Consider the following 21,081-nt stretch of genomic DNA (forward strand, 5'->3'; position numbering starts at 1 on the left):
AATCGAGTTGGCCTTGAGGAAATCCTGAAATTCAATAGATGTGAATTGTGGCCCGTTATCAGACACTATTAAATCCGGCAACCCATGAGTGGCAAAGAGGCCCCTTAATGCCTGTATTGTTCTGCCTGCCGTTACTGAACTGACCGGTACTACTTCTAGCCATCTAGAGTAGCTGTCGACCACTACAAGGAACGTTAACCCCTGGAAAGGTCCAGCGAAGTCAATATGAATCCTGGACCAAGGATTCCTAGCTAACTCCCATTTATGTGTGCGGATGTGTTGTTGTTCAGGCCTGGAACGTTGGCACAGATGGCAATTGGCAACGCATTCCTCAATGTCTTGGTCCAATCCTGGCCACCACAAGTGACTCCTAGCTAAGGCCTTCATCCTTACTATTCCAGGGTGTCCTTCATGCAATTCAAATAGAATAGCTGATTTGTGGATTCCTGGGATTACTACACGAGTTCCCCAAAGTAAGCAACCCATATGAACTGATAGTTCATCCTTCCTTCGGAAAAATGGACTGTATTTTACGTCTGGGTTGGCGTTGGGCCAACCGCTCATGACCCAGGCCATTACTCTCCTTAAGATGGGGTCCTTATTGGTTGCCTCCGCTATGTCTTTAGCAGTTAGGGGCAGATCAGGAATATCTTGTAGGGACATTACTTGTCCCACTGGGGCAGGGTCCTCCTCTGTTGTGCTAAGGGGCAATCTGCTAAGAGCGTCTGCATGACCCATGTCTTTACCTGGTCGGTATTGGAGGGAAAATGAATATGCTGAGAGGAAAATGGACCATCTCAGCATCCTGGGAGACATAATTTGGGGAGTCTGTTTATCTGTGGTAAACAGTCCCAGCAGGGGTTTGTGGTCTGTCAGGATTGTAAAGTTCCTGCCATACAGGTAGTCGTGGAACTTTTTAACTCCTGCCACTATGGCTAAAGCTTCCCGGTCAATTTGAGCATAGTTCCGCTCTGCCTTGGTTAGTGTGCGGGAGTAGTAAGCAATGGGTCTTTGCATTCCCTGGGTGTCTAAATGGCTGATTACTGCCCCGACGCCATAAGGCGAAGCATCGCACGCCAGGTAGATTGGTCTATTTTCTATAAAGTGGGTTACAGTTGAGCTACTGGAAAGGATATCTTTTAAGGTCTGGAAACTCACTTTGTGCTTGTCTTGCCAATGCCAAGGGGTCTTCTTATCTAAAAGCCTGTGCAGTGGTTCTGCAATGGCAGCCTTATGTGGCACAAAAGTGTGATAAAAATTTACCAAGCCTAGGAAGGCCTGTAGCTCAGCCTTGTTCCTTGGTTCAGGAGCCCCTTTTATTGCTTTAATTTTTTCAGGGGTAGGGTGGACCCCGCTTTTGTCAATCCTGAACCCCAAAAAATCAGTGGATTTAACCCCTATGCTACATTTTTCCTTTTTTAATTTTAATCCAGCCTTTCTAAATCTACCCAGTACCTGTTCCAGCCGCTCTACTAACATTCCTTCATCTTTTCCAGCTATTAGGACATCATCAAAGTAAGGGCATACTCCAGGTATGCCCTTTAAGGTCCTCTCCATCACTTCTTGGAAGATGCCTGGAGCAGCTGCAATCCCAAATTGCAGTCTGTGGACTCGGAACGCCCCCTTGTGGGTAACAATTGTTTGCGCCTCTGCAGCCTCTTTGGAAACAGTCAACTGTAAGTACGCATGCGCCAAGTCGAGCTTGGCGAAGATGGCGGCGTCCTGGATCGTGGCGAGGACCTGCTTCACCGTCGGGACCGGGTAAGCATGCTTTTTCATTCCAATGTTGAGGGTCGCTTTATAGTCGGCGCAGATCCTCACATCCCCATTGGGTTTGAGGGGTGTGACGATCGGCGTCTCCCATAAACCGCCCTCAACGGGTTCTAAAACTCCGAGGCCTACAAGCCGGTCGAGCTCGGCCTCGATTTTTTCTTTTAAGGCAAAAGGTACCCTCCGGGCCTTTAGCCTGATTGGATTTACTGAGGGGTCTAGGTTAAAATTAATGGGGGGCCCTTTGTACTTGCCTAGAGATCCATCGAATACGTCTGCAAATTCTTTGCAGACGGATTCGAGGGTCTTATTTTTAATCACAGAATTTATTCCCCCTATCCAAATTCCCAGGGCAGGAAACCAATTAAGCCCTATTAAGCTAGTCCTATTCCCCTCCGTAACTACCACATCTAAGACCCCCTTAAATCCCTTAAAATTAACTCTAAGGCTGGTCTTTCCCTTTACGATTATTGGACTTTTTTGGAAGTCCATTAATTGAATATTTGTTGGGCTAAGTGGAATTCTTTTTCCACTTAGTTGTTCAATTTTTTTCAGGGTTTCAGTGGAAATTATCGACACTGAAGCCCCAGAGTCGATTTCCATTCTGCAAGGAACCCCTTGCAGAAGGACTGTGATTTTTAATTTTCCGTCCGGAAAATTGTGCCCCCTTCCCTGCCTTTTCCGATTGACTCGGGCCACCTCCCCTGGGTTTGAAAATTTCGCCCGGGATCTAGGGGTCTCCTTGCCACTAGCATTGGGGGTTACCTTACCCTCTGGCCACACATCGACTTCATTCAGACGGGAGTCCCGGACGCGGTTTCTGCAGATGGCCTGGATGTGGCCGGTCTTGCCACAAGCCCTGCACTTGGCGGTGCGGAATCGGCAGGAAGCGCGGGGATGGTTGCCGCCACAGCTGCCGCATCGGTTCTGGGTGTCGTTGTCGCGCGGTCTGGTTGCGGTGTCCCGCCACGGTCGTTGTCCCCCGGTCGGTGGTCTCTGCGGTGTTGCGGGTTGTTGCCGGCGGCCGGGTTCGGGCCCTTCGCTTCTAAGTTGTCTGGGTGCCATCTTCCCAAATCGCCTGGAGACTTCGGCGATCTCTTCCTCCCACTGCTGATCCACCTCCCCGCAGTCCACATAGCCCTCTTGGTTAATTTCAGGTGCTGTCGCCATGCTACTGCGGGGGGGGTCGCGATACCCGGTAGACTCATACGTTAGGAGTTCGTCGAGCACTTCCTGTAAATCGCCAGTAGGTTTGGCGATTATTCTGTTTTGTAATTGTTCATCGCGTAAGCCTAGCACAACTCTGTCCCGAATCCTAATTTCTAAATTATCGTATTTGCAACGAACTGCGGCTTCCCTAACGGCAGCGACGAATTTCTGTATGGATTCCCCCGGTCTCTGATTTCTCTTCTCGAAGATGCGCCGCCAAAAAAGTTCGGACCTTCGGGGAGTAAAGTGCACCTTTAGTTTTGCAAGGAGGTCGGCATAGGGCACGCTGGAGACTGGTTGTGGCTGGCACAGCCCGACAGCGACTCTGTAGACCGGTGTGCCGCAAATTGTCAAAAGTGCCGCCGCTTTTTTTCGGTCGTCGGTGATTCCGTTCACTAACAGGAATCCTTCGACCTGACCAATATATTCTTCCCAATCTTCGGGGAAGTTAGGGTCAAATTCCTTCAATGACCCGATTTGCGCCATTCGGAGAATTTTTTTCCTATTCTGCCGCGGCCGCTCGGTTGACTGTGACTCGCTCAGACTTTGCCGCCTTCACGACAATTCTTCCTAATCTCTGGTCTTCTGTCAATCCCACCTTCGTCGCCAGTTGTTTGGTTCGAATTGACGAGGACTCAGAGTGGTTAACACTGAACGAGTTTATTGAATACACAAAGTCAACTGTCAAATGTCAAATGTTGCAACCCTTTTATAGAGAAAGCGTTTGAACTGTAACCAATACAAACTGTCTGTTTTCCCGCTCCTTGGTTGTGGCGTCCAATGATTGCACCTTATTTTCCCGCTTTAAACCTTGCAAAGCTGCACAGTGTTTGCAATATCTTCTATGGCTTATTGCTAACTATTTACATACACAACAACTCCGGTGGGAAGGTAACAGCGTTCTGTGCGCCTTTGGTGTCTAGTCATGCCGGCCACATGACCACGGAGACGTCCTTGGACAAGCGCTGAACCTTTACCTTTACCTTTAGGTAGATTTATAGTTATAAATATATACAGGTAAAATACTCTGTCTGTCTCTCTCTCTCTCTCTGTCTCTGTCTCTCTGTCTCTGTCTCTCTGTCTCTGTCTCTCTCTGTCTCTCTCTGTCTCTCTCTGTCTCTCTCTCTCTCTCTCTCTCTCTCTCTCTCTCTCTGTGTGTGTGTGTATAAAATGCTGGCCCTCCATACAAAAAAAATCATTAGAATGTATATATACAAAGTAAATGCATAAAAATGCATACATGCAGGGACAATAAGCAGCTTATTTCTTTTAAAATCTCACTTACCAGCATTTTTTCCCCTAATGTCTTTTAGAATTACCATGACCCATTAGTATCCTAAAGTCACTGTAATAATGATGAAACAGTACATTACTAGGGGATTTTTTAAAGCACAGGACAAATAGAAGAAAGACAAATGAGTAATTAAAACAATAATATTTCTGGCAAGGTTAAAAAAAACCCTGTTTATGAGGGAATAATCATTTTATTATTTTAGAATTCATTGTAAAAGTTTTAAAAACATATTAGAGAAAGTAGTAAGCTTTAACTCAGTTGAAGAGGCTTTCATTCCTTTGCAAACTAGCTAGTGAAATGCTGGGGTTAAGCACGCAACAAACTGAAAGAGGCAGGAACACTTGAGGCACCATTAATGAAAGAGAATACTCTGGAAATGGAACAGTAAGATGTACTTCACTTATTTTGACAGTGAGTTGGGGATTAACAGAGACAATGCCTTAGTTTCTTCCTTCCAACAACAGTTGCCTGCTTTAATAATAATTTAAATTATTATTTTTAGTATTTATTTTCACTATTGCATCGAAATGTTTTCTATATTTATATTGTAATTATTAGCCACCTTGAAATATTTAATTGTGTATAACCAAGCAAACAAATAAATTACTAAATAAGGTATAATATTAAAATTAAATGATAAAACAATAATCTGGACGCAGTAATGTTTGCTTGTTAGCTTTCTTTGGCCATAACTGCTAATTTAAACTCGGGTTTTTGAAATATATTGAAAATATAAGCTTTTTAATTTCTAGGAATTTTCATCACGCATGAAGAAATAAAAATGATGGGGTATAAAATTGTCATTTATATTGCATCTGAATTCAGCTGCATCTGAATTGGGAAAAAAGGTCTAATAAGACTTCAGCCCAGACCTCATGAGTTAAACTCTAGTCACAATTTTCATACCTGCCTTTTCTTCAAATTATTTTGCTAGATGAAGTAGTCTTGAAAATTAAAAAAAACCTTACATGCTGTTCTGCAAATCATGAATTGGCCTTGCTTCTCTTGATCATGTCACTACTATTGATAAATCTTAGGATTGCATTTGGTCTGGTTGTTAGTTGATTTGTTTTGCAACTACATCAGGTTGCTGGCTCATGTTCAGCTTGTGATCCACCAAGACACCCCAGACTTTTTCCAGATACAAAGTGGTCTGTTGTGATGATTTCTTCTTTCAATATTTTATTGGAAGAAGTTTTTATTTCTGTTTTAATTGTTATATTGCTTTAATCTTTGTAAATTGTCCATGTACTCATGGACAGTTATAGAAATAAAAGGAAACAAACAAATAAATGTATTGCTGATTAATATGGTTCCTCTGTCCATAAAATTATGAGGAGTTGAGTATGACGAGGAAAACTTTACTTGCATTAGTAGCAAGTATCAAAGATACACTGAACAAAGAAATCGACAAAGTATTTAGAAACTGTATGGTTGTTATTTTTAAGAAGTCTTTTAAAAATGAATATAAAAGAGAGAACTGTCTTTTTATGGACAAGATAAAACTGACTTACTCTATTGAGGAAACTATTAACTTGCTTTAATACTGGTTTCTAAGCTTTTTTCATATTCTAAGATAGGAACATTTACCAAAACAAATATATGCTGCTTATATTAGGATAGTTAGCATAGCATTTCTTAAACTAAAGAATTCACATTATCTGATTTTTTGCCAAAGTCCAAAAACTGAGTCACTGAACTCTAACAAACTTGTCCAGAAACCTGGGCACAAGCGTAGAAACATATTTAATGGCTACAATCTTTTAAAATAGCTATTTCAAACTTTTATAACTTTCCATTTACTGGCCATCTTGTCTGATGACTAAAAGAGGGGTTTTACCGCAGCTGGATATCTTGATTCTGGTGTTGCAATAAAATACTTCCGGTATTTTCATAAGTAGAAAGGTTTCTGATCAACAAGAAAGGCAACTTAAATTTCTTTTGTCATTTGGTATTTTTCCTAAAAGATTCAATGAAATCTTCAAACTTTTTCGTGGCAATTGTCATAATTTCTGGAAAATAATTGTAGGCATCCCAAAGGAATGCTTTGAGATGCCTACAATTATTGTAGGCCTCCAGAGAACAATTGTTTTAACAGATAAATGTATTGCCTCTATCTCAGACTAACTAATTTTTGATCTGTTCCAATACCAATTTTAAAAATGTAGATACATTGATGTGGGATGTATTAGTATCTCAATTGAAAAGGAGATCCTCAATTAAAACATATGTGGAAAATATGGAACCCATCCTAGCAAAAGTACAGAAGATCCTTTATACCACTGCTGAAAATGGACAAAATTTCCAAACAGTTTCACTGTGACGGTCCCAAAAGTATTCAGGCATCTCCAGGGTAATGCTGATGTAGTATGAGAAGCTTTGAACATGCTACCTTCAGAAAGCCTTACTGTTTTTTCATATTCTGGCCTTAGAGTTGTAATAGAAAGATAGCCCTTCATTTTTCCAGTTTACGAAGGTTGGGTTTGCATCCTGCAATTAGCCGCAGCTCATCTACCTGCCACATGGGTGTGCTCCCTTCATATTCATCTATGAATCTGCAGTACAAATAACTTCAGAAGGATGACTGTGCATAGTCTTCCTGATTATTCAAAAATATATTGTAACCAAAACCAACAGCAATTTACTCCAGTCTAGTCTACAGAAGTAAATCTGTATTATTTTTCTCAAATTGTTGCATAAGAGGATATTGAGTTCAGGATATTGTGTATGTATTCTAGATGAAATGAAAGTATCCATTTATGGTTTTAAAGACAAAACTATTATTTGACACATCCAAAACTGGAAAAGAAATGATCAGTTTAATTATTGAGAACAAACAAGAACCAACTTGTGTTTTTGAAACCATTGCTTAAAAGAATGATGTCCTCAAATTTCAGAATCATGAAAACTCCCGTCTTTCTTCATCCTGCCACAGGAAAAGGGAAGAAAAAATATAAAAAAATATTTATTCTACGATGCATAGAATAACCCAAAGTTCCCTGAGGATTGGCTCCAGTACGAGTCCAAAAGCTTAGAAGACTGCTTACTTGTACATATTTTTGTCCATGTGCACAAAATTTAAAGTAGGGATAGACAACATGAATATGAGAAAACACACATATTAATTTGCTTTCCATTTCTAAACCACATGATTTTTCTTCTCTTTCTTCTGTTAGCTTTATGTGGAAGAAGAATAATGCACACGTGGGGAAAGGGATGGAAAAGTAGAAAAGATATATGTCACAATTATTGGGAAGTATGATATCTTTAAACATAGGATGAGATCAAGCATAACTGTTTGCATAGCTTTTTCTGATTTTTCTTATGCCAGCATAAATCCCCATGTGACTTTAGGGCATGTTCACATATCATCAGTTGTTAAGAAACAGTTATACATTGTCCAGACTAAGGAATTTACTATAAATTATACATTTTTACTATATGAATAAAAGTCTTGGTCCAGTGCTCCAATTATACAGAAAGGCAGTTCCTGAAGATCCCTGTCAGATCAAGATTATGAAGTTGCTTGTTTGTGAAAGGATTGTGAGAGGGAAACGTTTAATTACAATATATTCCAGTTCCAAATGACAGTATGAGCATGAATGGGTACAGTTCTGAGTTTTAGATGAAGGGCCTCAGTTTCTGTTAAAGACTCTTCAAAAACTAGCGATATAATACAAAATACACAGAAGAAGTGATAGAAATGGCAGCCAAATCAGCATATTTCACTCTCTGAAAAGGTTCAAAAACTGTACAAGGAGTGCAATACTGTATAAGAAGTAATACCTATCAATTCTGCAACTAATAAAAGAAAAACTGAAGGATCTTCTGATATTTTAAACTTCTGACTTAGTCTAATATCATCAGTGAAAATAGTCTTGAGAGACAGGAGAAAGAATTGCAACCCATATAATACTCTGATAAATGAAATCTGAGCCCAGACCAGAAATGTAATTTGAGAAAATATCTCAGAATTGACCCTCTTTAATTTTCTGGAATGTAAAGGCAGGGGAAGGGGAGAAGCATTTGCAAACCTGCAAGATTCTATTACTGTAACCTTACAGTCAAGTAGTATTTGTATTCATGATTTTGGTTTTCTGGGCTGGACTACCGGGAAGGGTTGACAACAAGGGTTGTTCCAGTTGATAATCCCCATCTCTGGACTCTCAGAGTAACAGGGCAGAGATCCACAGTTCACAAGCAGGAGTTTCATATTGATCAAAATCCTATCCACTTCCTTGAAATCTAGAGGACAGAATTAATCCCAAATAATGTTTTAAGTCTTCATTTATTCTGGCCTTGCAGAGTCAATATTTGAGTGAATGTGTGTGATTTTACTGATGAAATGCTAGTCACAATTCTTATACAGGTCGTCCTCGGCTTACAACAGTTTGTTTAGTGACCATTCAAAGTTACAATGGTATTTTAAAAAGTGACTTATGACCGCTTTTCAAACCTGCAACCATTGCAGTATCTCCATGGTTACGTGACCAAAATTCAAACATTTGGCAACTGGCATGTATTTATGTCAGTCGCAGTGTCCCAGGGTCATGTGATCCCCTTTTGTGATCTTCTGATAAGCAAAGTCACTGGGGAAGCCAGATTCACTTAGCAACCATGGTACTAATGTAACAACTGCAGTGATTCACTTAACAACTGTGGCAAGAAAAATAATAAAATGGGGCAACATTAATTTAACATATGTCTTACTTAGTAACAGAAATTTTGGGCTCAATTGTGGTCACAAGTCGAGGACTACTTATAGCAGCATAGAAAGAAGAAAATGGTCCTAAACAAAGATGCTGCTCTGTTTGCTGACGCAATAAGACTGAAGAAGAAAGATTGTTTAAGGGCTCAAATGTAAACTCTTACCTCTGATCAAATTTGCTTCTAGTCTTCTGATACTCTTTTGTTGCTTTATTACTTGGTAAAACAAGAGGCATCCCTGGACCAGCAAACAGGGAGGTTCTGCTTGTGAAATGCTGTGGTCACCTCTGTTTTTCAGACCTGAATTAGGCACTCTTTGAGATTGGTTTTCAGATTGCTGGTAAAACCTCCAAATGTTGGAATCCATTTAATTCATAATGGATTTTGCCAGACCAATTTAAAGCAGAGGTCCCCAACCTTTTTGATTCCATGAACCAGTGGCAGTGGCAGCGGTAGTGGCAGCTTCGGCGGTAGCAGGGCGAGAATGATTTTGTGCATGCAACCTACATCCCACGCATGCGCAAATGAAGCTTAGTGCACTTGTCCACTGCCCAGTTCCCAATAGGCTGCAGCCTGGTAATGGTCCGCGGCCTGGGGGTTGGAGACCTCTGATTTAAAGGATCTACCTGCCTTGTGGGGTTTGAAGTAGCAACTAATATAAGACAAACCCAGGAATTATTTGATCATGACAAAGGATTAACAATGCTGCCCTCCATTTCCAGATAATCATATAATTGCTTTGAGATGAAAACTAAATTTAATACAGTATATGACCATTCATGTATGTTAGGCTAGAAAGCCCATGGTTACCATGAAGGTCATGAAGTCCTGAATTCTACAGTACTTGAACTCCATTTAAGAGACTAAATATTGAAATCCCTCACCACTATATACCACGGAGACTCTTGATACCTTACTGCAGATAAAGCTTACTGGCTAGGAAAGGCCTCAGTTGTATAGAAATATGAGTGGACAAGTAGAATATCCAGACTGTCCTTAAAACCCAATGCCACAAATAGGCACTCACAGCCAACACCTTATGAACAAAGCCCCTGCTTGTTACCAGATTTTGCTTTAAGGATCAGCCTCTCTTTCTTCATTCTCCCCTCCAACTTCTTGGCATCATGGCGTAGGTAGGAACCAAGACTAAGGAAAACAGATCTCAAAGAGTTTGACACTGCCTCTCTGGTAATATATGTTGTCTATGGATATACATAGCCTTATTATATATTAATCTGGTATTCAACAGGAGTAACTGGATGCCAAAACTTCCAATAATCTGGTCTTCTATTTTGTGGAATTAGATTATTGGGCTAGAAGTGAAGATCAGCTCCAAAATCCAGATTTTCTTTCCCTTGCAATAACCTGCTTAAATCCAACAGAATGATATTCAACATATGCATGGTCTTGTGTCCACATAGTAAAAATCAAATACATAAGATTAATAGGTCTTATGGAATAGTTGAATATGAACAAGTAGTTTGATACAGCTGTTAAAAAGGCCAATGTAATTTTGAATTGTTTTAATATGAGTGTTACAAGTAATAATTTTGTAGTAATTACACTTCAATTGGAGTACGGTGCTTCTTTTGAGCTGTGCACATTCAAAGGGACATGGAAATGCCAGTGCAGTTCGTTAAAAAAAGAGATTTGGAAACTAAGCCCTATAAAGAAAGATGCTGGGCATCTGTAGCTTCTCAAAGAGAAGTCTGAGAAGAGGTGTGTGACAGTTGTCTATAAGTATTTAAAAGTCTCTCATGTGCCAGAAAAGATAGGCCTGTTGTTTGAGGAAATTAAGGACAGAACAAAGATCAACAAATTGAAATAAATAGAAGAGATTATTAGGAGGAATTTCTTGACAATAAGTTAAGAAGTAGAATGGTTTGTGTACTGCAATAGTGAATTTCTGGGGACTCAATGATGACCTGAGAGAGATGGCTTATCAGATTTCTGAACGAAGTGTTGGACAAGATCACCCTTCCAGTTCTTACTTTCTATGATTTTATGATTCAACAGAATTTACCAATATATTGTAATGCAATGTTTTAACAGTGAGATTTCATTAAAATGGATGACGAATTATCAGTACAGCAAATTTAAATATTCTTTCACTGCCTTCTAAACCATTTTTTAAAAAGTATATTGATTATATTTATATTCCATTCTTCATCCAAAAGTGAAAAATAGTGTATCCGACACTCCCTTCCTCCAGGTTTCTCTCACAATCCTGAGGGATAGTTTGGACTGAGAGATGGTAACTAGCCCCAAATCAGCTACTGAGCTTGCATGATTTAGAATAAAATTGAACTTGCCCTCCCAGTCCCAATCCAAGATCTTTATGTAAGTCTTTACATCAAATCTTAATCTAGAAGTTCATGTTTTGAATGTTTTAAAATCCTATTTTGTGGCTTATGTTTCTTACTTTTATCACTGCTAAGTTTAACAGGACACATGTACTCTGTGGAACAGATCATATTAAAAGTTGTTTTAGGAAAAACCTTTCATAACAAAAACGGCAGGAGTGGCAAGTGGCCATGTTGTCTTTCAGGGAAATAAGTCTAAAACACAAGATTACTTGGAAAGAGATGTCCAAGGTACTATAAGAATAAATTATCCACAGTAATTATATTATCTGGTTTTAGAGTAAATTTTGGCTACTTTGGTAAGTTTGGAAGTTGACTGTGTGACATGTTTTCTTTTTTTACTTGTGCTGCAGACATTATTCGCAGTGATATTGCACTGGATAAACAAAAAGGCTGTAAGATTGCCCAGCATCCTGACATCATGTTGGAATTACAAAGAGAAAAGGCAGCTCAGATGCACCTGGTTCTTCTCAAGGAACAATTCTCTAACACCTACACAAATCTCACACTTACAGGTAAGGCCGCAAGTTAAGGATCATTATTCCATAGAAATTGTAATAGAATATAACTGCTCATGTTTCATGACAAAAAGAAAAATAAAACTCTTAATGAAAGCCTACTTATGACAGACTAGCAGGGAATACCAGAGAACTAGGCTAGACTGGAGAGCTGAAAACTGCCCCAGAAGAAGGCAGGGGCAAACCATTTCTGTTCTGTTGCCAAAAAAAAAGAGTGGATCTATCCATAAAGTTAGCAGAAGTTAAGCTTGACTTGAAAGAGAATTTATTTATAGCTCTGGGGCCATGGGAAGATTCTGTACAGATAGCACAAAGCCAACTGGAATGTTGTACACAGTAAAATATGGTCATGAGTTTGCCTCCTTACTTTGCTGGCAACTTGAATATTTATAACAGTAAGAGAATTTATCCAATATTATAGAAAATTCATATTAGAAAAGGACATATAATTGGAGGGTGCACAAAGGGCAAATTCTCCTACCTGGAGAAATTCATACAATAGTCATAAGAGGCTTGGATGCCTAACAATTTCTCCTGGCATTGTATCAGGAAGACTTGAACTTTGGCTGTTACTTGGGTTCCCTTAGTGGAGCCATGATAGCAAGACTTATTAATTATTATTTAAATATGAAAGCAAAGAATAATTGCACCATAAACTTCAATTTTTGTTCATATTAAATTCATTAAGGTTATGTATTTTTTGGAACTATTATTAATTTATTTTATTAAGTTTCCATGGTGCCTGTCTTGCCAAGGTGACTCTAGGCAGCTTACAGTCATTCAATAAAAATATCATAAAACATTAAAACAATATATAAAGACCATGAATTGAAAATTTAGTTAAAATTCAATTGGCCAACCTAGAGAGGAAGGAAGCAAAGTGTGCCTGGGGAGAATGTAGAGTCTGTCTAATCCATGAACCAACTCCAGGATACCACTTCCTCACTGGTGCCCCAAGCCAGTTGGCAGAGCCAGCCTTTTTGGAAGACCTAAAGGGGTGTGTGGACCTCATCCCAGGGGAGCAGGATGTTCCAAAGAGTGGGTGCCATGGCAGAAAAGGCTCTTCTCCTGCCATCCAAAATTCCTTGACTGACTGGAACCTCAACATGCCTCTGCTGCCAGCCTGAATGAGATGGTTCCTCAGATAACCTGGACCCATGCCATGAAGGGCTATAAAGGTGATAGCCAACACATTGAATTAGACTTGGAAGAAAACTGGTAGTCAGTGCAGCTCGCAGAACAATGGTGTATTGTGAGCCACCCTTGAGCCCCCAAAAAGTGCCAGTGCAGCTGTATTCTGTACCACTTGAAGCTTCTGGATATTCTTCAAGGATAGCCAGTGTAGAGCACATTGAATAATCCAACTGTGAGATGACCAGGGCTTGAGTGGCTGAGCAGAGGGACTCTCAGTCCAGGAAAGGGTGCAACTAGCACACAATATAAAATTGCGCAAAGATTCTCCTAGCCATGACTGCTACTTGCTCATCAATCAGGATTCATGAGTCCAGGAGAACCCCCAGGTTGTGCACTGGGTCCATTTGGGTAGTGCAATACCATCCAGAATTAAAGATGTTAAGGACATCAAACCTGGAATGCATCCAAAGCCACTCATTCTTACCATGGTTCAGCCAAAGTTTGATGTCTCCCATCCAGACCTTCACAGTCTCCAGGCACCATGAGAGGGCAGTGAGAGCATCGCCTCGGAATGGGATAACTCACCACAGCCAATTTACCATGGCCAACTCGCCATGGCTAACTCACTGTGGGACCATTCGTCATGGACAACTCACTTTGGGACAACTCACCACAAGACAATTTAACAAATAAAAAAGTTAAATTAATTTCAATGGAACTATGGCCAATAATAATAAAATAAAGCCAATTCAGAAATACAAGAGTTATAATAATTTTGACAAAAATGTGGTCATCAATAATAAAAGTAACTCAATGAAACAATTAATACAGCCTTGAATTGTCCTGTGGCGAGTTGACCTAGACCTGCATCACCTGGCTCAATTCCAAACACATTTTGGATTTCCATTTTAAAAATCCTTTAATCAATGTTCTGCATTTTGAAGAATCATCCCTTATTTCATGCATATCTTAGATTTAGTGTAAGAACACATACCTTATTTGTTTTCAGTATTGGTTTATTTCCAGAATATGTTCTTGGGATAAGTAGATTAGTTTTTTATATGAACTTATCTAAATATAGATGCAGCATTACACTTAATTTTTTTTAACTTATTAATAAATAGAACATTTTTATGGCTACTTGTAAGACGACAAAGACTTTTGGGATATGTGTATGAGGGGTAGAGTGACTTTAATTTTCATTTAATCTTTGATATAAAATTATTTTTTTAAAAAAATAGTTATAGCTATTTTTCAGCAGTTTTCATGAGAGAGATGGCACTGAAATTGCTTCTCTAAAGGGTTAATTGCTACTTCTTTTTTTAAAGGTCCTGATTGCAGAGACAGAGGGTGATTGGTAGAATGTAGTAGAAATGTATATACATTTATATGTGTCTTTGCCCACACAAAGTGAATCAAGGCAGTACTGAAAATAGCAGTCTGCAAGGTTTTTTAAAAAATTTTTTTGTAAAAGCTTTGTCCTCTCTCCCTGTTTCAACAAAAGAGATGCAGCAATTACTAAATTTGGTGTCCTTGAAGCTAAAGGAGCATGTGCACTTTGTGTGAACCCAGTAAATATTAAAGAGCAAATATAAAAGAGATAATGGCCCAGATGGAGCAGAGTGGCTGTTTCTATTATGGGTGTTGTTTGAATTATCCATTAAATCGATGGAATGACTGACAGGCTGTGAAAGAAAGATGCAAGGTGCTTGTAAACTGGGTATGTTCTGCCCTGTCAGTGAGAGAATAGAAGGGAAGGATCCAGTTTTTCTATCTCTGGCAAGTGAGTAATACTGAAAAGCCTACCAAGCTCTGTCCAGTGTTGTTGCCATATAGTGGAAGGAATGTTGCACGGATGCTGAATTGTGGTGACATGTACTTTATTCTGATAAACATGGCATCCCACCATGTGGAGAGAAAACAGAAACCAACTGAGGCTAAAGTCTTGTTTCAGTGTTCTGAGAAAGAGATATAGCTGTGGTAGGGGCCTAGACTTGCATGTGGCAGATGTTAGGGCAGGTTCTCTTTGAGCCATTTCTCATTCTCAATAGTACAGTTCTCTTGACTGTTTAAGGGACGCGGTGGCTCAGTGGGTTAGGATGCTGAGCTTGTCGATCAGAAGGTCGGCAGTTTGGCGGGTCGAATCCCGAGTGCCGCATAACAGAGTGAGCGCCTGTTACTCGTCCCAGCTTCTGCCAACCTAGCAGTTCGAAAGCACGTCAAAATGCAAGTAGAAAAATAGGGACCACTACGGTGGGAAGGTAACAGTGTTCCGTGCGCCTTTGGCATCTAGTCATGCCGGCCACATGACCACGGAGACGTCCTCGGACAAGTGCTGGCTCTTCGGCTTTGAAACGGAGATGAGCACCGGCCCCTAGATTCGGAAACGACTAGCACACACGTGTGGGGGAACCTTTACCTTTTTTTACTTGACTGTTTAATTGTACTTGAGCCCTTGGAATCTCCCCTGACAACTTGCTTATTCTTCAGTAAATAAACTGACCCTCAAAGGGAGAGTTGTTCCCTCGTACACTGTTCTCCAAAGCAGTTTCAAAGAGGCCTAGAACATTGTTCACATTTTTCTTTGGACTTGTTGCCTAAAAGCACCTGGTTATTGTAGTGTCTTGGCCTGTTACAATATGTTAATGGACAAAGTAAGAAGTTTTCTGTAAAATACGACTTACTCAAAACTGGGAAATTACGTCCCATCTCCTTGAATGGGGTGTATATAGTCTGATAATGATTAGGAAGTTTAACCTCTGATTTCACAAAGGTATTTGAGCCTTAGTTTCTCAGAAAGTAAAGCATAATATTTACTTCTAACTAGTCAGAGCGATGTAAATATTTCTCTTTCTGGTGATGGATTCTGTGTATTGGTTGTGTGATGAATCTGAGAGACTATGCACCAAGACAATTACACCAAAGCAAAACAAAGGACAAGAAAACAAAACAAAGAAAGCAAGATAACAATGGTAGATTTTTTTTTCTTAAAAGAAGAGGTGAGCAGTGGAGCAATCCAGGCTTTTTCTTTGCCAAATAAACAGAAGGACAAGAAGATAAGAGGAATGAGAAGGAGATAAGTGGGCTCTCAATTGTTTATGCCAATACCTATGTTATAGAGCAGTGATGGCGAACCTTTTAGAGACCGGGTGCCAAAACCGCAACCCAAAACCCACTTATTTATCGCAAAGTGCCAGGGCCGCATCAGCATTGTGGTGCCCTCGGGGGTGGGACGGACAGGGAAGTGTCTCTGAGTGCTGCTTTGGCACACAAAAACCAGGGGTGCAAAAATGGGCCACCGTGCTGCAAGATGCAAAAATGGCCGCCGCCACACCACGGGGTGCAGATACAAGGCGCTGCACCGTGCAAGAACAGGAAATGGTTAGTTAGTATCACGCAGGCACTAGCCCTGCCCCATTTGCAGCCCCTCCCTTTTCTTCCAGTCCACCAATCGACAGTGGTTGGTGACCTCTGCTCTACCACCTCTACTTGAGCTTGCTAGTCAGCCGCTTCGCCTCCTTTGTGCTGGATGGGGCTCCTGCTCCGGGCAGTGGTGGCAGCCTGATGGACCTGCTGCTGATGGTGGTGGCACGCGTGCCAACAGAGAGGGCTCTGAGTGCCACCTCTGGCACGTGTGCCATAGGTTCGCCACCACTGTTATAGAGCAATTCCTGAGCAAAAATGAACTCTCAGGGTATTTCAAGAGCATTAAAACTAGCAATGTTTACTAATTGTTCCTACATATGGTTTGAACATCTTTCTATTGATCTCTCTCTCCATCCATCCATCTTTATTGTTTACAATAAAAGAATCTTTAGTTTAATTTTTAATTTTAACAATTAAAAAATTTAAAAGTACAAAGTAAAAGTACAAACTGAAGGAAAAAAGAAAAATATCTTTTATATTTATCAATAGTCACCAGTTTGCTAATCTAATCTGTATTATAATATGAACAGTGCAAATATTATTGTAAGATATAACGGATCTCTGCCATACTAACACATATTGCTGCATCCTTGGATTAATAGAAAGTATTGCCTTTCTATTAACAAACTCATCACACATTTCAGGCAAACATTCCTTGACATTTAGAATAGTTCCACTTTTCCAATTTACTAATATTTTATGCCATTACCTAAGATTGATACAACTACAGTTCCATATCTAATCCAAATATAATTCAACATTACATTAACATATTTAGTATTTAAAGATATTTCCATAAATGTTTAAATATACATTAATACACTATCCCAAACAGTTACTAAATGATCACAAGCCCATATTGTATGGGAATACCAGCAAAAAAAAATGATGTCTATCCTTTCACTTTTGTTCATATTTTAATACATGAAAAACCATTCCTTTCCTTGTTGGTAAAGTAGGGAGGTGGAATTATGACAACTGAATTCTAATAGTACATCTGAAGAGTACCAGTTTTTGAAAAACATAACTTGAATTAGAACTACTGAAGTCCTTTGAAATTACCACATTACTAAGGATTGTTGGGAAAATGCAATCAAGAATGATACCAGCACTTTTCCTAATGATGGGAAAGAGTCACTTTGTGGCTTCCAAATTTTGGCTGGTTAAAAACCGTACTAGGTATCATCTTTCTATTAATAATTTGTAATTTTGGGTGTTGTTGTTTTCAATGTTTAGATATTTATGGCGTGTTCTAGCTTTCTAAAATTTTCAAACCTTGTGGTGCTAAACTGACTATTCTTACACATATGGAGATTCAGGAAATTAAGCACAAAACATGATAAACATAAATGAAAGATGAGCCTTTGAAAGAAGTTTCTTTAAAGGCCCAGAGCAGGGAATAATGGAAAATAATTATTAAAAAGATGAAGTAACAGCATTTTAGAAGGAAATTAGTGTTTCACCATTAAAGAGAAGTGAGAGGGTACATAGACAGATAAAGAAACAATGAGAAGAATCTGTTACATGTCTGACAATAGAGTAAGATACACCAGTGAGAAGGTGAGGAATCAGGCTATAATTTATTTGGAAAGCTAAACTTTAGAATTTAAAAATAGGCATGTAGAAACTAGTTATTTATACCTGACATAAAAGGGTGTTATACCCCCTGGACAGGAGGGCTGCGTTCATGCTCTTGCCTTGTGTGCTAAATAAAGTTTTTAAATCTGATCTATGGCTTCTGATGTTTGACCTAAGCAAGGAACAAACGGTAGGAAAAAAAATGCCTCCAACAAGTACAAACCTTAGGAGCAGCGTAAGAAATTGAAAGTTGCTCTACAAAGTAAAAATGAAAGAAAGAACAGTAGACAAGGATATTCATGCCATAACTTAGCTTGACATGTATTTGTTTTCTGTTCTTTCAAGTATTAATTGAAAATGATGCTGTATACTCAAAAATGAATCCTACCGGTACTTTCTTATTAAATTAACATTTAAAAAGTGCCAGTTTATACCTCAAAAACAAGGAGCCAACATCACAGGCTTGTCACAAACTCGGCATTATTAAAGGAATTAGAAAATAAAAGACTTCTAGGAATGAAACTATTGTCTAAAGGAACACAAAAAATGCAATCATGAAAGATATTCAAATATCACAATATATCTATACCTACAAAGATTAGAAATGTGCGTGCTTTAGTATTCTCCGTGACACTCTATGGAAGCAAAGGTTGGAACTGAAAAAGCAGGCTAGGAAAAGTATTGATGCTTTTAAACTTTGGGGTTGGAGAAGGCTCCTAAGAATACCATGGACAGACATTAAAACAAACCAATGGATTATCAAACACATGGCACATGCTCATTCAATCCACCCAGAAATTTAAATATGAAATCCATGTACTTTAAATAAAACTCTGGCCAACTGTGTTGGGGCCTAGTAGGTAAGGAGAACTGAATTTTAGTTACTACTTCAGTGGAAGAGCACTAGAGAAGTGCAGGATAGTTGGCTAAGCTAAACCAGAAAATTTGGGGGGGAAATGGAAAGAAATCAGCGGTAAAACACTTCCATATTGTTTATTTAATGTACTTTGAATTAAACTCTGAATGGAGTTACCCAGGATCCAGCTTTACTTGACAGCATCATTATCTTTACTGGAAAATGTTGTTTTCCAGTAAAGATAAATTCTTGTTCCAGAATTCAAGACACAGAATAATGGAGGTTTTTTTTTTTTAAAAAAAACCCTTAATTACTAGTTATAGTAGCACTGCAAGTTTTAATCAGTAATCAACTGCTTTTTTGGGTTGCTTTTGGAGTCTGTTGATTTCAGGTTCTTCTTCCTCAGAAGATTCTTCGGTGCATTTGGCGTTCTCAAGGTGGACTGTTTCTTCAAACTTTGTCATTTTGGCGGGTTGTACTGTTTGAACTGCTCCCCTGGTGGCTTTGTCGGCCATCACTTCATCTTGTACCTCAAAAAACGTTAAGTTTGGTCTGGCAAAGAGTCTCTGCTGAAGCGTTCGGTCCCGTAGGCCACAGATGAGCCGGTCTCGTAGTCGCTCTTCTAAATTTGAAAATTTGCAAAGGCGTGCGGCCTACCTCAGGCCCGCTATGAATTCCTAAGCTGATTCACCCAGTTGCTGCACTCTTTGGTTGAACTTGAACCGCCAAGCCCTTTCAGACATCTTGGGCTGGAAATGTCCGGTTAGCTTCTTTTGGAGGTCTACGTAGGAGACCGCTTCAATCGGTGTCGGCGCAAAAAGGTTCTCAGCCAAATCAAAGGTTGCTGGGCCACACACGCAGAGTAGCATTGTGGCCTTCAATCCTTTTTCCACGATCTGATTAGCCCTGAGGTAGTTCTCTACCTGGGATAAATATGATGGCCATTCCTCCAGGTGCTTCACATTGAATTCCCGAAATTTCCCAACCTTCGACATTCTTTCTTTGCTGGTTCCTGCGATTCTTTCCAAATCCTGCTTTCCAGGCTCAAGGAATGAGTCCACTGAGCACGAGGTCGCTAGCATAGCTTGCTAGCTGACCTTGAGAGAGGGGGGGGGGGAGAAAATGCCTTTTCCCTCCGGCGTGCACTGCCTTCCCCTCATAGACTTAAACTCTTTTTTAGTGAAGCAGGATCCCACCTTTGTTGCCAGTGTTAAATAGAGGTTCTTTGGCGCAGGAATGAAGACAAGGTAGCTGAGTATAGGGAAACTCATATTTTATTTTGTGCAGAATCTATACTGAACAAATGGCTGCAACTAGCTGCAATATATAGTCTAGCCCCTAGGTCAGACATGTCAAACACAAGGCCCGGGGGCCGGATCCGGCCCGCGAAGTGGTTTCATGTGGTCCGCGAAGCCATCCTGGAAACAGTGAGGGAACTGCCCCCACTGCCTTGGCCCTGGCCCAGAGACCCTCCTTCTGCCAGAGACCCTCAGATCTGTCCCACTCCTGCCCAGGCCCCCATAGGCACCCTTGATGCGAACGATGTAGAGCTGGCCATGCCCACCCAGTAGGCCATATGCACTCTAGCCACACCCACCCAGTAGGCCACACCCACCCTGGCCATACCCACCTGGCCCCTTGAGGGCAACCACAATGCTGATGTGGCCCTCAATGAAATTGAGTTTGACACCCCTGCCCTAGGTGGCAGCCAATAGGTTTGAAGCAACCATTGCCGCCTGTTGTTGTTGTTAGCTGCGAAGTCGTGTCCGACCCATCGCGACCCTATGGACAACATTCCTCCAGGCCTTCCTGTCTTCTACCATCTTCTGGAGTCCATTTAAGCTCACACCTACTGCTTCAGTGACTCCATCCAGCCACCTCATTCTCTGTCGTCCCCTTCTTCTATTGCCCTTGATCTTTCCCAGCATTAGGCTCTTCTCCAGTGAGTCCTTCCTTCTCATTAGGTGGCCAAAGTATTTGAGTTTTAGCTGCAGGATCTGGCCTTCTAAAGAGCAGTCAGGATTGATCTCCTCTAGGACTCACCGGTTTGATCGCCTTGCAGTCCAAGGGACTCGCAGGAGTCTTCTCCAGCACCATAGTTCAAAGGCCTCAATTCTTTGGCGCTCAGCCTTTCTTATGGTCCAACTTTCACTGCCATACATTGCAACTGGGAAGACCATAGCCTTGACTATACGCACTTTTGTTGATAGGGTGATGTCTCTGCTT

At 40.3% G+C, this 21,081-nt stretch overlaps 1 protein-coding gene across 1 annotated transcript in view; it reads left to right on the forward strand.

The window, feature by feature from the left end:
• The window catches only part of HPSE2 (heparanase 2 (inactive)), a gene marked incomplete at both ends in the record, with an annotated part of 178,476 nt that overhangs the window by 16,896 nt on the left and 140,499 nt on the right, over nucleotides 1-21,081 (forward strand). The window contains one exon of the mRNA XM_083364364.1: nucleotides 11,697-11,858. Coding sequence (XP_083220490.1) covers nucleotides 11,697-11,858 — 162 coding nt within the window. The remainder of the gene's footprint in view (nucleotides 1-11,696; nucleotides 11,859-21,081) is intronic.

Source organism: Vipera ursinii (genome assembly GCF_947247035.1).
Source record: "Vipera ursinii genome assembly, chromosome: 5".
Classification (NCBI taxonomy): domain Eukaryota; kingdom Metazoa; phylum Chordata; class Lepidosauria; order Squamata; family Viperidae; genus Vipera; species Vipera ursinii.